At 33.4% G+C, this 17089-nt stretch overlaps 2 protein-coding genes across 3 annotated transcripts; both read left to right on the forward strand.

The window, feature by feature from the left end:
* The first annotated feature begins 2300 nt into the window (after nt 1-2300).
* Nucleotides 2301-3668, forward strand: LOC132171675 (germin-like protein subfamily 2 member 4). The gene is made up of 2 exons (XM_059583051.2): nt 2301-2758; nt 2922-3668. Exons 1-2 carry the CDS (start codon nt 2650-2652, stop codon nt 3470-3472), a joined length of 660 nt encoding a protein of 219 aa, XP_059439034.2. The 5' UTR covers nt 2301-2649; the 3' UTR covers nt 3473-3668.
* Nucleotides 3669-13298: 9630 nt separating this feature from the next.
* On the forward strand, nt 13299-16769 carry LOC132171676 (integrator complex subunit-like protein). 2 transcript variants are annotated; one of them, XM_059583052.2, is made up of 6 exons: nt 13299-13577; nt 13679-13948; nt 14109-14232; nt 15229-15302; nt 15556-15713; nt 16268-16769. In XM_059583052.2, exons 1-6 carry the CDS (start codon nt 13471-13473, stop codon nt 16429-16431), a joined length of 897 nt encoding a protein of 298 aa, XP_059439035.1. In that variant the 5' UTR covers nt 13299-13470; the 3' UTR covers nt 16432-16769. The 2 variants fall into 2 exon arrangements, with proteins under 2 accessions (XP_059439035.1, XP_088368628.1); XM_088512502.1 differs by having other exon boundaries at nt 13501-13577; nt 13666-13948.
* Nucleotides 16770-17089: the final 320 nt, after the last annotated feature.

Genomic DNA, 17089 nt, shown 5'->3' on the forward strand with positions numbered 1-17089 from the left:
TGAAGCAGCACTTGAACTTGAAGGTTGAGTCACATCTATGAATAAATAATTAGAATAAATTAATAAATAATGAAAACTAAATGAAGTTGCAAATAACTAATTTATAAACATTTACCTAGCTCATCCAATTATGTCAAAAGCTCCTCCAACTTGGCATTGCTTAGGCGGTTCTTTATCCAATTGTGTGTGCAAGTCAAGGCTTCAGCAGTAAGTGGAGACAATGAACTCTTAAAGCAATCCAATATACGCCCACCGGTGCTAAATGCGGATTCAGAAGCAACAGTGAGCTTGAGAGAGTTGAGAGACGAGAGTTGAGACGGTGTCACAATGAGAGTTTGAGAGAGGCTATTGTGCTGAGTGATTTTGAGTTTTTTTTTTTTAAAAAAAAAGGTTCAAGGGTAAAACTATTAACTATCAATGATTCAATTTAAAAAAAAAATTATTACAAATGGTTTAAAAAATTCAAAATTGTTCAAAAAATGGTTAAATTTCTTTTTCTAAAAAATGTTCAAAAAATACATTAATACTTCAATTGTGATTATAAGTAACACATTGTTGAATCTAATGTCAATTACTTAATTTGATATTATATAATCATATAATCTCATTAAATTATATCATATGATTAATTATTTAAATTATTATCATATTTACTTATAATCTTTTTTCTTTGAATTGAACTTAATATCTAATAGTAAATGGTAATGTTCAAACTCTTAAATCCTAAATTCCTAAAATATCTAATAGTGCTTTTATTAAATTGTAGTTATAAGTAATATATTGTTTAATTCAATTGAATCAATTGTGATTATCATTGTACATGAATCATATGATTAACTTGTAGACTTATGACTTATGAGTTATGTCATATTATATATGTATTATTTATTATTATATAATCATATGATTTAATGATCAAGTCATCATGTGATATAGTCATATCAATTATAGTGATAATATATAAATTACTAAAATTATAATGATAATACATTAATACTTAAATTGTGTTTATAAGTAACACATTGATCATTGTTTAATCCAATGTCAATTACTTAATTTGATATTATACGAATCATATCATCATTGTACATTAGTAATATGATTCACTTGAAGTCTTGAATAAAGTATTTGAATTGTCATTGAATCATATGATTAAGTATTGATATTAGACATTTATATTATTCATGTGCATATGTAGACTTATATAGACTTATAACATATATAGACTTATAAGTTTATAACATACATTGTAAATAAGTCTCTAGATATTTAATTGTTGTATTAGTATGAATTGGTATACTTATGAGTTATGTCATATTATATATGTATAATTTGTTATTATATAATCAAATGATTTAATGATCAATTGATCATGTGATATAATCATATAAATTATAGTGATAATATATTAATACTCAAATTGTGATTTAATTATTTTTAAAAAAAAATTGTGATTTAATGATGAAGTGATTATGTTATATGTATAGCGGTTAGGCGGTTAGCGGGCGGTTAAAAAACCGCCCGCATTGACACCCCTATCGATAAGGCAATTAGAGGCAGATTTCTATTCTTTTGCCCTTTACTAGCTGGCAGCTGCATATTACTTTATGATCTAATGCTGGAATACAGAATTAGTTTGTATGCATTTTTCCTCGTACGTGACAAAGACTAAACTCTGTTTATTTGCATTATACACAAAGTTATTTTTTGTGTCGGAGAAACTTTGAAAATGAACACATGGATATAATTAATACTACGAAAGTGAAGGGGAAACAATGCAGTAGTTGTGCTGTACCATCTGCGAGTTGTCTCAATTAAGTTTGGTGGACGATGCCAGCGTTCGCTAGCTACTATATATATATATATATATATATATATATATATATTTCTTCGGTAATTATAAATTGTGCAAAATGTTCCGCCACGTCTTTTTGACTGTACGGAGCAAATTAAGTTGCTTTATGTCTTTATCACGTTACCATCTCTCACCAACCTAACCTAGCGGTCCTAGCTCGTTGAATTTGCTTTTGCTGTTGTGTTGTGTTTTTTTTTTGTTTTTTTAAAGGCAAAACGGGGAAAGGGTTACATGGAAATTTGCTGTTGTGTTTGGTTTCAAGTTGTGTCGCTCCTAAAGTTGTCCCTTAATTAGTAAGTTTGTTCAATTAATGCCGGCAGGCTGGCAGTTAGCTTTTCCCACCCATATTGCTTCGTTTTGTGAAGTTTAACCAACACATAACAGTCTATGATCATAATAACAACAACAACAACAACAAAGAAAAGAAACCAGAAACATTAAGATCGATCGATGTACGTAGCTGTCTTCTTCATCATTTCTTTGCTCCATGAAACAAATGAAAAATAATTTTAATATATATGGCTCTTCATTCGGATTATTGCTTGTCATTTAAGTTGAAATCCTACTCCATCTCTGCTTGAGCATCACATCAGACTTCAGAGTCTCTCTATCTGTAACGACCATTCGTTCTTTATATATATATATATATATATATATGTGTGTGTGTGTGTGTGTATAAAGCAGCCTGGCCATTCTTTCTCCATATTCAAACCAAAGATTCAACTGATCTTTTCTTAGTTTCACTAGCTAATATATCAATTAATCTCTTTGCCACCCCTTTGAAATTTCCAAGGATGGTTGCTAATGTTGTTGCATATCTGATCGTCTTTACTGCAATCTCCAGCACCGTTGCATCCGATCCTGACAATCTTCAGGATGTCTGCGTTGCTCTTCCCTCTTCAGGTAAGATGTTGATTTGGTAGCTAACCTCGACGACTGAATGGAAAAAAAGGCCTATTTATATTTTTAACTGCTATATAAGCCTAGCTAAGACCAAATCATGGGGCTGTTTGTTTGTCTTAACTCTTGGACTGAGTTGTTTTGTTATGATATATATATGTAATAGGGATAAAGGTGAATGGGTTTGCATGCAAGGACGAGGCAAACGTTGCGGCAGCTGATTTCTTCTTCGACGGCCTGGCTAAGGCAGGAGTTATTAACAACTCAGTTGGATCAATTGTAACAGCGGGAAACGTGGACAAGATTCCAGGTCTCAACACGCTGGGGGTGTCACTGGCTCGCATTGACTACGCACCTGATGGTGGGCTTAACCCTCCTCACACGCACCCGCGTGCCACAGAGATTGTATTCGTTCTTGAAGGCGAATTGGACGTAGGCTTCATCACTACAGCAAACAAGCTGGTGTCCAAGAACATCAAGAAAGGTGAAATCTTCGTGTTCCCAAAGGCTCTCGTTCATTTTCAGAAGAACAACGGCGACAAGCCCGCCTCTGTGATCTCCGCCTTCAATAGCCAATTGCCTGGCACCCAATCCATTGCTGCAACACTTTTCACGGCAACACCTTCCGTCCCAGACGATGTGTTGACAAAGGCCTTTCAGGTTGGTACCAAGGAGATTGAAAAAATCAAGTCAAAGCTTGCTCCCAAGAAGAATTAAGTCAATTCCCTATGAACAAGTGGTGGTAATCTGCATGTGTATCCCTAGCTATATGTGAGTCTTAATATGGTAATCTGTGTAAACTGCGCGCAGACATTAATGTCTCAAAAAGAGATCGAAGGATATATACTTGTATAACAATGTGCTATGCTGTACTTGCAGAAGAAATAAAAAAAATATATTGTAATTTAAAACCGAGAGAGTTAACTATATATATATATATATATATATATATATATATATATATATATATATTAATTTGACGGCCTTCTTCTGCATGGTCTGCTAATTAGTTGTTATGTGAGGTATATATGAATGTTTAATACGTTGTGAATTCATAATATGAATTTTGTGGGTGATTAGTTTGATGATAATAAGCTAAGTGAAGTTTAATTAATTGGTTCAACAATTCGAAATGGAAATTACTTTGGCCATCTTTTCTGGTATAACTGTTATGGATAATGGTTGTGGTTAAAACGTAAATTTTATGGTAGGGGTAGGTAAAGTGGCTGTCTGTGAGAACCTACAATGAATGACTATAAATTTATTTCGATCGATCCCGCTTCAGTACAGCACGGTGCTGTAAAACTAAATTATGTCGTTTTGGTGAACTCTAGCTAGGAACTTATGAATTAAACGTTTTCTTTCTTAATTAATCTCCATCTCTGAGTTTTCACTCTTTAGATTCTCCCTCACTCACTTTCTCTCTAAAGAATAACAATGGCTGTGGCGGAAATGGCATGGGCTCTTCACAGAAATGGCATAGGCCCTAAGGCAAGCTAGCAGCAACTTCAACTTCTTATGGGTGGTGAAAGCAAACGAAGATACCAATTTCTTGATAGAGTCCGTGGGGCAAGGAAACCCAATTCGAAATATCTGCATCAACTAACGAAAGTGGAACATAAGGGAACTACTGCATCAGAACATGAATAAATCGTGGAGATCGTCTCTGTTTCAGTTGAGTAAAACAGAGGATTAAGAGCTCAAGCCAAACGACGTCTTTTTTTAGGGCCTTTTTTAAATTGATTTTTTTTTTGTTTTGTTTTTTTTTTCCTCAAAAGGTATTTAGTAACTTAATCTCAAAAAACGTCGTCATATTGTATTTTTCATCCAATTTGACAGTGCTAACTAACAGAGTGGCTAATTTGACATTTTTTGGAACTTTGTGGAGCTACTTTATTACATTTTAAACATTGGGGGCTTCACTTGCAACTGGCTGGTAGTGTAGGAGGCCATTTTATATTTTTCCCAAACTATTATGGGCAATATCTTAACTTAATTAAAATGCTTAACAAAGTATGCAGTATCGCGCAGTGTAAGAGCATTCCTAACTGCCTCATCAAAACTTTTGATTATTTTAACAACTCACCTTTTTAGAGTACTCACAGTAGTCTCACTACTTTAACAATCAACTTTTACTATTTCATTTAAATATTATTTTTTAAAGATTTGTTTGTTCTTTCTCTAGCTTTTATACTTTTGAATGTTTGTTAATGGTCTATTTTAAGAATATTTGTCTTATTCTAACGGTAATATTTTTAAAAATTTGAAAGATTTCCTTCATTTTCTTAGTTTTAATTTCTGTTGGAAGAAGATAATATTTTTCATGATTGATTTTGGATTGTTAGTAACGTCAGCTTATTTCCACTCTCATATAATTTTGGAAAGGTTTTTTTTTTTTTTTTCCTGTTTAAAAAAAAAAAAAGACAAGAATTTTTCGTCTTTACTATTATTTAGCGGTAATAATATTTAATGCAATTACATGGCACAATATATACTTTGATTTCATTCAAGAGGGAGAGAGAAGAAAAGAGAAGGGAGAGAGGCTACCTAGAAAAGGGAAAGAAAAAGAAAAAAATGTGAGAAAAGAAAAGCAAAAGGAAAGAGAGAGAAAATATATTTGTTTAATAAATAGGTAAGTAAATAGTAAATTTTAAATTTAGTTAGTACTGTTTACCTCATTATTATTTTTTTGTTAAAGTGATGAGACTGAAAAATGTACATTTAAACTATTTTAGTTAAATTGCCTCACCAAAATAACCAAAAAAATGAATTTGATGATGCTGCGAGGAGGAGTGCTGAGTGCTCTAATAGTAGAGGGAGCAATCCTTAGATTTCACTAAAACTAGCACATAACCTGAGCTATACGCGGAATTCTTCATTATAATTTAATTTCAAAACTTAAACGCATCACATCTTACTTTTTATTATAAGTTAAAATAGGTGTATGAAAATACATATTAAAGGTTATATACCAGTAAATTACTAAACATGTATTTATTTATTTATTTTTTTGAAATGTAACAAACATCTACTTAATGAAAAGTATAAAAGAAAAAAAAAATAGCAAGAATGACACTTGAATTCTGATGATCAAAATATTAATAGAAAATTAGTAGGAAACTATGATATTGTTGATGTGATACTTATTATATTGTAATATAAATAAAACCCATAAAGTTCTAATAATTTCAGAAAAAATAGTAAAATAAAGAAAATCTTTTTTTTTTTTTTTTTTTTTTTTTTGAAACATATCATACTCATTCATTGATAAAAGTTGCGAGCCTAAAGCTCTTACAAACAGAGCAAAAAGCTCTGAAGTAAATCATAGCCGAAGCTAAAGATACAGTCATCAACAACATACCAAATCAACCAAAACACAGCATCCGCTAACCTATGACTAAATATCAGGTTGAAAACTCAGATCTGCATCAAACAGACACCATCTAATGCATAGGTAGCGCTCATTCCTCGGCCTTGAGATCAAAACCCCCAAGCCGATACTTATTCCTCGGCCTTAAGAGCAAAACCCCCAAGCCAATACTTATTCATCGGCCTTAAGAGCAAAACCCACAAGCCGATACTTATCCTCCTCGACTCGAAAAGCCAGGATAAATTTCACATCCACAACTCAAAGGTTTGGACCAGTAAGATTGGGCAGCAACCGGGCGCAACAAAGCAAAAGGAGAAAGCCTTATTACAAGCATAAATAAAACCATACAGGGAAATAAAGGGAACAATAAAAATAATGCAGGAAAAGAAATTACAGCAAATAAAACCAAATACAGGGAAACTCAAAGGAAATACAAAATAAAAAAACAACAAAACATGAAAATAAATGTGAAAAACACTCAAAGCGGGTCACGGCAGCCGAAGGAGGCCGATTGCGAGCTGGCCGGAAACCGCCACGGAAGTTGGCACAAAAAGCTTGGTGCGGGAGGGGCGCGTGAAAAGACCCGACAGCGAGCGGTGAGCAACGAAGCGAGCGCGGAGGAGATCGGCGGCACACACAAACAAACAGGAAGGGGGAGAGTTTGAGTGAAAACCCCCAAAAGCAGTACCCACCGAGAGAGAACACAAGCACAACAGAACAGAAAACACCAAAGACAGAAACAAACCTAAAACAAAAATCGGGAAGCAAGGAAGGGAGGCATCCCTCCTCCCCTGAGGCGGCGGCGCTCTAGATGGGGGCTTAGGGTTTCACAAGGCTTAGGGTTCTTTATGCATTCTCTCTTCTTTTTAATACAAAATAAAACACACATTTCACTCAATATTTAATGCAATCAAATAAATTTCTTTCAACACTTCCAAAAAATGCTAGAAAATTAGAGTAAGTCACAAAACGAAAAAAAAAAAAAAAAAAATTCAAATGAATTAAAACATAAAATCTTATTGGTGTAATACATATTATATTTCAATACAATGAAACTTTTTAAATAAACAAACATAAAAATAATTAATTTGCAGTCGTGAAAAATTTATACATAGATACACAAAGATAAATCCAAAAATGATATGATAAGCGTTCTACAAAAATGAAGAAGAAGCATTTTGGAAGGAAAATTCTTTTTAATTACCTCTACAAAAATGAAAAAGAAGTATTAATGTATCTATTTATACATAGATACCCTAACATATAACTCGCGCTCTGCGCATGCAGTGGCGGAGCCAGCTATTTTATATTGGGGGTGCTGCTAAAAAATTTTTTTGCGTCTTAAAAATTTGGTAATTCACACAATATATGCATTACAAAAAATATCTATAAAAGTTCATAAATATGTGCTGAAATTGATATATTAGAAATATAACATGTCGACACTATATCAAAAAGATAGAAATACAAAAAAAAAAAAAAAAAAAAAAATGTCTAAAACTGCACTTTACGGTCTCTGACCATAATCATGCCAAGAAAAACAAGAGAAATTTGACCAACTACACATTATTGAGATATTACATCAAACATGTGATGTGTGTTAAGTTTGAGAGTGCCGTGGTTTTAAAAAAAAAATTGAAATTAAAAATCCTTGGGGGTGTCGTGGCACCCCCAAGATATCACGTGGCTCCGCCACTATGCGCATGGTTCTTTATTATATTTGATTTTAAAACTTATACGAATCTTCATTTTTTTTTATTAATTACAGGCTAAAATAGTCATGTTAAAAAATCAATCATCACTCTTTCAATAAAAAGACATGCTAAAGGTTATATTTAAATACAAATAAAATTCACATAATTCTGAACATTTGAGAAAAAAAAAATTTATGAAGACAAAATAAGACAAAATCTTTCAATCAAGATTTAATGCAATCAAATAAAACATTTATCTTATTTCAATACAAATAAAACCTATATAATTCCGAATATTAAAAAAAAAAAAAGCAAAATAATATTGCTTTCAAAAGTAGAGAAAAAAAAATAAAAAAAAAAGGCTTGAAAATCCGAGTAAATTACACAAAAAAAAAAAATCCATAAACATTCAAATAAATTAAAACATCTTTAATTTTAGTATAATTTATATAAATTAGAATATGTTAAAACATTGTTGGTCTGAAAAAAAAAAAAAAAAATGTTAAGAAGAATAATTACCTCCAAGTTGAATTTTTAGGCCAATAGATTGTGTTTTTGTTAATGTTGGAGAGTGGAGAAAGAGAAAGATAGAGATGGAGAGAAAAAAGAGGCGAGATATTAATGTTGGAGAGCGGAGGGAGAGAGATTTTTTTTTTTTGAAATTAAGAGAGAGAGAGAGAGAGAGATTCAATGAGAGTGAAAGACTTGGAAAGAAAAAAGAGAGAGGAAAAAAAAGGAGAGAGATAGATATGTATATAGAGGATAACTTCTATAACCATCTCCTTTCTGCCCACCAATGAGCATTTGACAACTAGGATTATTACACCAACTAAAATAAGATGCAAAACACCTGATTAAAAACTATTTATCCCAAAATACAAAAACCCTCATTTTTCCCTCTCCCTTCCTCTCTTGCTCTCTCTCTCTCTCTCTCTCTCTCTCTCTTCAGCGGCGTGCTCTCCCTTAGACCCTTACTCCCTTTCTCTCTCTCTGATCTCTCCCTCTCCTCCATCTCTCTCTCCAGTGGCAGCAGAGGTCTTGCCATTGACAACGCCTGAGTCCAATACGCCGGAGTCAAGCCTAGATTTTGCCGGAGAAGACGCCGGAGCCCAGCTCGACACTCGAGAAGACGCCGGAGACCAGCCCTACCCTCTCTCTTTGATCGGAAGCAGAGAAAAAAATTCTTTGTTGCCCAGTGGTCTCTCTCACTCTCCCTCTACACGACAGACACACACTGGCAGCAGAGAACAAGAATTTTGAACTTTTTGTGGGGTTGTAATGTGGTTGTATGTGGTTCATTGTGGCACCCCTTTGCCGTTAAGAGTACAAGAATTCTGAATTTATATGTTATGCAGATTTTGATGATGGTCAATGCAATATGAAAGTTCATGATAACTCATAAATTTTGGGTTAATTCTCAGCAATTGTTCACTTGGGTATTGTTGAACTGGTCCAAGTTTTGGCCAAAACTGTTGTGGCATTGATGGTTGGTAGCAAATTTGCAAGATCAACCAAATAATTTGAAAATAATCACAGCTTCAATGTCTCTTTTGTCCACTAAATAATTTGACACTAAAACCATATCCAAAAAAGAACGAATTCTTTTATTTTTTTTGCCAATGAGAAGGAAAATTTTACACAAATTTTGCTAGCTAGTTTCTTTTACAAAAAGAAAAATTTTGCCTCGACCAAACCAGATTTGTTTTCTTCACTGCCGGTGAGGAGAGAGATGGAGCAAGAGAGAGAGGAATCGGCGTCGGGTTGGAGAGAGAGAGAGAGAGATGGAGCACCAGAGAGGTCTGGTCTCCGGCGTCGGCTGGGCTGGGCTCCGGCAAGATCACTGCTGCCGCTGGAGAGAGAGAGAGAGAGAGAGTGAGAGAGATAGAGGAGAGGGAGAGAAAGAGAGAGCACGGAGAAGTGGGGGAGAAAAATGATGGGTTTGGGAAAAAAATGATTTTTTATTTGGATGATGTGAGAAAGGATTTTCATATAGTGTTTTGCATCTTAATTGATTGTGTGTGATTTTCCTAGTTGTCAAATGCTCATTGGTGGGCAGAAAGGAGGTGGTTTACACCACCTCCTTATAGAAGTTATCCTCATATATATATATATATATATATATATATATGAATCGGTTCAAGAGAGTGATAAAGAATGAGAGTGAATGACTTTGAGAGAAAAAAAAAAAAAAAAAAAGGAGAGAGAGAGAGAGAGACATTGAGAGAGAGGAAAAAAAAAAAAGAGATATAGATAGAACAAAAATATGAACCGTTCAATTTTTAACTGTTCAGTTTTTAAAATAATGAATTAAAAAATTGGTTTAGTCTTTTTAAAAAATTGGTCTTTCAATCAAGATTTAATGCAATCAAATAAATCATCTATCTTATTTCAATACAAATAAAACCTATATAATTCCGAATATTAAAAAAAATAAGCAAAATAATATTGCTTTCAAAAGTAGAGAAAAAAAAAAACTTAAAAATATGCTTGAAAATCATAGTAAATTACACAAACAAAAAAATCCACAAACATTCAAATGAATTAAAACATACGACCTTTAATTTTAGTTTAATTTATATAAATTAGAATATGTCAAAACATTGTTGGTTTGAAAAAAAAAAAAAAAGGTTAAGAAGAATAATTACAAGTTGAATTTTTAGGCCAATAGATTATATTTTTGCTAATGTTGGAGAGTGGAGAAAGAGACAAAGAGATGGAGAGAAAAAAAGAGGAGAGACATTAATGTTGGAGAGTGGAGGGAGAGAGATGTTTTTTTTTTTTTTTTGAAAATTAAGAGAGAGAGAGAGAGAGAGAGAGAGAGAGAGAGAAGTTGAATGAGAGTGAAAGACTTGGAGAGAAAAAAGAGAGAGACGTGGAGAGAGAGAGAGATATGAACCGGTTCAAGAGAGAGATGTGGAATGAGAGTAAATGACTTGGAAAAAAAAAAAAAAAAAGAGGTTGAGAGAGAGGAAAAAAAAAAAAGAGATAAAGAGAACAAAAATATGAACCATTCAATTTTTAACTGTTCACTTTTTAAAATAATGAGTTAAAAAATCGATTTAGTTAAAAAAAATTGGTCTTTCAATCAAGATTTAATGCAATCAAATAAATCATCTGTCTTATTTCAATACAAATAAAACCTATATAATTCCGAATATTAAAAAAAATAAGTAGAATAATATTGCTTTATTGCTTTCAAAAGTAAAAAAATAATAAATAAATAAATAAATAAAACTTAAAAATATGCTTGAAAATCCAAGTAAATTACACAAAATAAAAATAAAAATCCACAAACATTCAAATGAATTAAAACATACGACATCTGATTTTAGTTTAATTTATATAAATTAGAATATGTTAAAACATTGTTGGTCTGAAAAAAAATAAAAATAAAAATAAAAAATGTTAAGAAGAATAATTATAAGTTGAATTTTTAGGTCAATAGATTATGTTTTTGTTAATGTTGGAGAGTGGAGAAAGAGAAAGATAGAGATGGAGAGAAAAAAGAGGAGAGATATTAATGTTGGAAAGTGGAGGGAGAGAGATGTTTTTTTTTTTTAAAAAAAAAAAAAAATTAAGAGAGAGAGAAGTTGAATGAGAGTGAAAGCCTTGGAGAGAAAAAAGAGAGAGACATGGAGAGAGAGGAAAAAAAAGGAGAGACAAATATATGAACCGGTTCAAGAGAGAGATGTGGAATGAGACTAAATGACTTGGAAAAAAAGAGAGAGAGAGAGAGAGAGAGAGAGATGTTGAGAGAGAGGAAAAAAAAAGAGATAGAGAAAACAAAAATATGAACCGTTCTATTTTTAACTGTTTACTTTTTAATATAATGAGTTAAAAAATCGGTTTAATCTTAAAAAAAAATTGGTTCACGCCACATGTCGCAATTTGAAGGCACTTCAAAAGAAGGCTTCAGCTATTATATATGATATATGATATTATTTGATTTGTATTATTTGTTTCCTTATTTGATTTGGACATTAATAATACTTAATTTATTAAATAATTTATATATGGAAAACTCTTAAAATATAATTAAAAACTTTTGAAATATTATTAAATGTCATTAATTACACTGATGTAATAACTGGTTTTTTAAGTAAGAACCGTTCACTCTTAAAAAACGGGTTCACAAATTATGTCTTAAAAAATCGGTTTAGCATTAAAAGCATTAAAATAAAAAGGGGAGAAAGAGAAAGATAGAGATGGAGAGAAAAAAGAGGAGATATATTAATGTTGGAGAGTAGAGGGAGAGAGATGTTTTTTTTTTTTTTTTTGAAATTAAGAGAGAGAGATGTTGAATGAGAGTGAAAGACTTGGAGAGAAAAAAGAGAGTGAGACGTGGAGAAAGAGAGATATGAACCGGTTCAAGAGAGAGAGATGTGGAATGAGAGTGAATTACTTGGAAAGAAAAAAAAAAAAAAAAAGAGAGAGAGAGAGACGTTGAGAGAGAGGAAAAAAAGACAGATAGAGAGAGAATAAAAATATGAACCGTTCAATTTTTAACTGTTCACTTTTTAAAATAATAAGTTAAAAAATCAGTTTAATCTTTAAAAAAAATTGGTTCACGCCACATGTCGCAATTTGAAGGCACTTCAAAAGAAGGCTTTGGCTATTATATATGATATATGATATGATTTGATTTGTATTATTTGTTTACTTATTTGATTTGGACATTGATAATACTTAATTTATTAAATAATTTATATATGGAAAACTCTTGAAATATAATTAATTGTCATTAATTATGCTAATTTAATGACTGATTTTTTAAGTAAGAACCGGTTCACTCTTAAAAAATCAGTTCACAAATTATGTCTTAAAAAACCGGTTTAGCATTAAAATAAATAGGGTTCATGCCACATGTCGCAATATTAAAGCACTTCTGAGAGTAATTCGGCTTTTATATATATACTAGCTTCGAACCCGCGCAATGCGCGAAATTATTCATTATAATTTAATTTTAAAACTTAAAACACATCTCCATTGTATTTTGTATTATAGGTCAAAAAAGTTGTGTAAAAAAATCTATCATGCCTATTTCAATAAAAAATACTAAAAGTTATTCAACAGTATATTGTTGAACATAGTGACACAATTACACATAAGTTTGCATGAATATATAAATCACATAAAAATATACTTTCATAAGAACCATATATGATTTTAGTTTTAATCCATATAAATTAAAACATATTAAAAAAAGAAAAGAAGTGTAAAGAAAAAAGAAAACATAGTTAGGTTTAAATGAATACCCAAAACAATTTCAGCCTTCCATTTTTTTACAAAAGATTTAATAGAATACCCAAAACAATCTCAACCTTCCATTCTTTTTACAGCACCGTTTACGGCACTGAAGTCGGATCCAATTTATAAATACTCAAAAAGAAAACAATAAATAGCAATACTCAATTTCTTCAAACGGTCGAAAGGTATGCGTTTTGGGAGAAGTGTCAGAAACGGTGCGTTCTAGTAGGGCACTCCGCACGCGTAATCGTGAATATTATTATGAATGTGCACTTGAAAAAAGGGGCGAGCGGAATCAGAGTCAGAGAGGTAGAAGAATTGAGAGCTTTTTGGATTTTTTATATATATATATATATATATATACATATATATTTACTGAGGTGGTCGGGTTGTGCGTGAGTTCGATGGAGCTCCTGCAGAGGAAGAAGAATTTCAGGAAGAGAAGTGTAGAGGAAGAAGCAGAGGGGGAGGGACACCCTCATGTCAAATCCGATGACGAACAAGAAAGGAGGTATAGGGTTTCTTTCCGTTTATTCGTTGGATTTTATTACAAGATTATTTCTTTCAATGATTCGTTGGATTTTTATCACTAACTCTAGTTTGAGAGAATAGGATGGCGCTGGAGGAGGTGAAATTCCTGCAGAAACAGAGGGAGAGGAAGTCAGGGATTCCTGCCGTTGCTAGTAATGCATCATCGTCGTCGTCTTCAAAAACAACGGGCGGTTTAAGTGTCGGGTTTGGGGTTGGCTTTGCTAAAGTCGGCGGCCATCGTGACAGTGCTAAGAGCGACGCTGGCGGTGCTCCTGACGCCGACAAGGAAGACTTGGTTCTCCACGACAACTTCGCCCAGGAAACTGCTGTCATGGTTGAAGATCCCAATATGTATGTCATCTAATCTCTTCTCTTCCAGTTATACATAATCTTGTGCTAAGTCTACTTTGTATTGTATGAGTACTATGAACGTTCTAAAGCTATTGTGATGTAATTTCTCTGTGCTGCCATTTTTAAAAAATTCTTAAAATCTAATTTTGAATTTGCATAGGGTTAAGTACGTTGAACAAGAATTGGCCAAGAAGAGGGGCAGGAAAATTGATCCCACAGACCAAGTTGAGAACGACTTAAAGCGTGCTGAAGATGAATTATACAAAATCCCTGACCATCTTAAGGTGACTCATTCAGTGTCTTCCATCTTCTCTATCCTTTCCTTAGTCCGAAATGTCCCCCTTCCATGCTATGGTTGACGTGCGACAGTCTTATAGTTGATTACATCTAGTATTACTCCTACAAACAAATCGATGGATAAATATTTAGACTTATGAATATTTTTACTACTTTCTTTGCTCTACTTATTTATGGACCAAAAGCATGTGACATATGCACTGGGCCAAACTAGACATAATGAAGCATGTATGTATGTATGTAATGGGTGAATTATGAAGGAGCTCTAGTAACAGTGAGCTTTATAAGTGATTTTAGGGAGCTCCAAATGCAACTTGACTAGCCATTTTGGAATGATAGCGCATATCAAGCCATTACTTTTGTTGGGTCATTACAATGTATATCCCATTTACTAGGATTAGCTACCAGATTCCTTCCTTGTCATTCTCATTTCTTTGTTCTATGATGGAACAATAGAGCCAGATAGGACTAAGAGGACACATAGGCCTAATCCAATGTACATGACCATGGAAGGGGTTGACAAGTAAGAGACCCATGTTGATAAGGAAGAGTCCCATGATGCTGCAATAGATGAAGAAGTGTCCAGACCAAGTGGAAGTCCTAGTTGGCGTGCAGTAATCCTATCAATAGTGGAAGCCCAGTCCTATACATATTTATCTTTTGTCTTCTTTAGTCTTTAAGTTTCTCTTCCGTAGTGTAGTCTTCTTTTACGTTGTCTAGTTGTAGGAGTGTTTCCTTTACGTATTGTGTTATTAATTCCTTTACGAATTGCTTTAGTAGCCAGGGAGTAGTATAAATATGGAACAAGTGTAAAGAGCAGATTATTGAGAATTATTAAGACTTGTTTGTGGTTTCCAGCCCCAATTGGAGCTTTGTGGTGTCTCCTATCCGAAAGGGGTTAATATTTCTAGGAGATTTATGTTCATTGTTGTGTTTTCCAATCACTCTATGTCAACATTCTTTTTGGGATTATTTCCTGGCAGGTGAAGAGACGGAACTCAGAAGAAAGCTCTACTCAGTGGACCACTGGAATCGCTGAGGTTCAGCTTCCTATTGAGTATGCCCATTTTCCTTTCCTTCTCCACAGGATATGTATTATCAGCTTCCTATTTTCTATTATTTGTCTGCCCATGTTTTATATTTCCAATGCTACTTTTGTACTCTATTTTCCTTAACAAGACTGGGCTATTGGCCTTGAGGTGCTTACTACCATCATGACACAATCATGTGTATACATGAAAAAGAAAGAGATTATTATAGCCCTGTTTAATGGTCAATTGGGTTTCTTTCTTTGTGTTGAATGGTTGCAGATACAAGTTGAGAAATATCGAGGAAACAGAGGCTGCCAAGAAGATTCTGCAAGAGAGGAGGCTCATGGGGCGGACGAAATCAGAATTTACCATTCCATCAAGTTACAGTGCTGATTATTTCCAACGTGGCAGGGATTATGCTGAAAAACTTAGAAGAGGTTGCCTATCTTTGCTTCTTTTATGTCTTCTTTGTTGCTTTTTTGGGCCGTGAGAATGATACCAAATCCAACCAGTTTTAGTGTCTGTTTGTTTTGGTTGTTTTAAAAAGCCTTATTTGAAAAAATAGCAATTTCAAAACGTAGTTAATAAAATTTTAATTGCTTTTGGTAAAATCACGGTTCAGCTTTTAAAATCGTGCGTTTTTTAAAATACACCTTCTTACTTGTGATTTGAAAATGCAGATTTTTCCACATTTTCAAATCGCAATTTTGTTTTTTCAAATGCATTTCCAAATGGAGCACTTTTCATGATTTTGTTTAAAAATGCATTTTGACCTGTACAGATTTTTAATGGTATGAGTAAATTAACTTTCATTGACTTCCCACCAAATTAGGGAGGTGAAAGGCCTAGTTAGTTTGGACTGCTTTGGTTTGCATGTTAACCTTTTATTCAACTGTTCTGCATTGTATCTGTTTTATTTTCTTTGGGCCTTTAACCTTGTTATTCTTTGGAACCATTTATCTTTTTCTGACTACAAATGAGAAATCCGCAGAACATCCTGAGCTGTACAAAGACAGAAGCTCACAGGACGAAGGCGCTGGATCCAAACAAAATGAGACTGGCACGGATGCACCAGGACAAAGGCAAGCTGCAACAGATCAGTTCATGCTAGAGCGCTTTCGCAAACGGGAACGCCACCGTGTGATGCGGAGATAACTTGCACTTGATTCTTGTCGCAATTTCAGCAATAGCTAAGTTGCAAGAATGGTTTTTGTACTGATTTGTGTCATATAGCATGTCGTTTATGCTACATTGCAGCTCCTGGCTGGTAAATTAAGTATAACACATTACTCTTGTTGCTGCAGAAGTTGTTATTACCATTAATTGTACGTTATTTGAGTAGATCTACTTACCTGTATTACGCTGATGTGAACTGATGGGTCCAACTCCTGTTTTCACTTTTATTGGATGAAAAATTTTCTCCATTCATCCAAAATGCTTTTGTACATTGCTCCGGATCTCAATTTTCAAGGTTTTTCCAGTTTACGATGAAAGATGGATTCTCGCCAAAGAATTTGCAGTATTTGCTTTAGCGTTAAGGTTGGGCTGTTCCATGAACTGCTAGATATTTGCTGTACCTTATTATTGTTTTGTGACTGGTAATGCACAATGTCAATTTACTTCGAATCTCCATGCATTGCAACTTGTGCTGTGCTGTTGTCTGGATGTTAACTATGGGGTGCGGTTGAGAACCCCCCCTCCCCAATCCGGGGTGCACGCATAAAGAAAATATTTTATCTACTACGATGAAATCGCTGCTGCTTGCTTGCTGCATATGGCAAGCCGTGAAAACCAGTTGTTTCTGTATATCAAC

This window comes from Corylus avellana, chromosome 1 (assembly GCF_965113065.1).
Source record: "Corylus avellana chromosome 1, dhCorAvel1.hap1.2, whole genome shotgun sequence".
Lineage (NCBI taxonomy): Eukaryota > Viridiplantae > Streptophyta > Magnoliopsida > Fagales > Betulaceae > Corylus > Corylus avellana.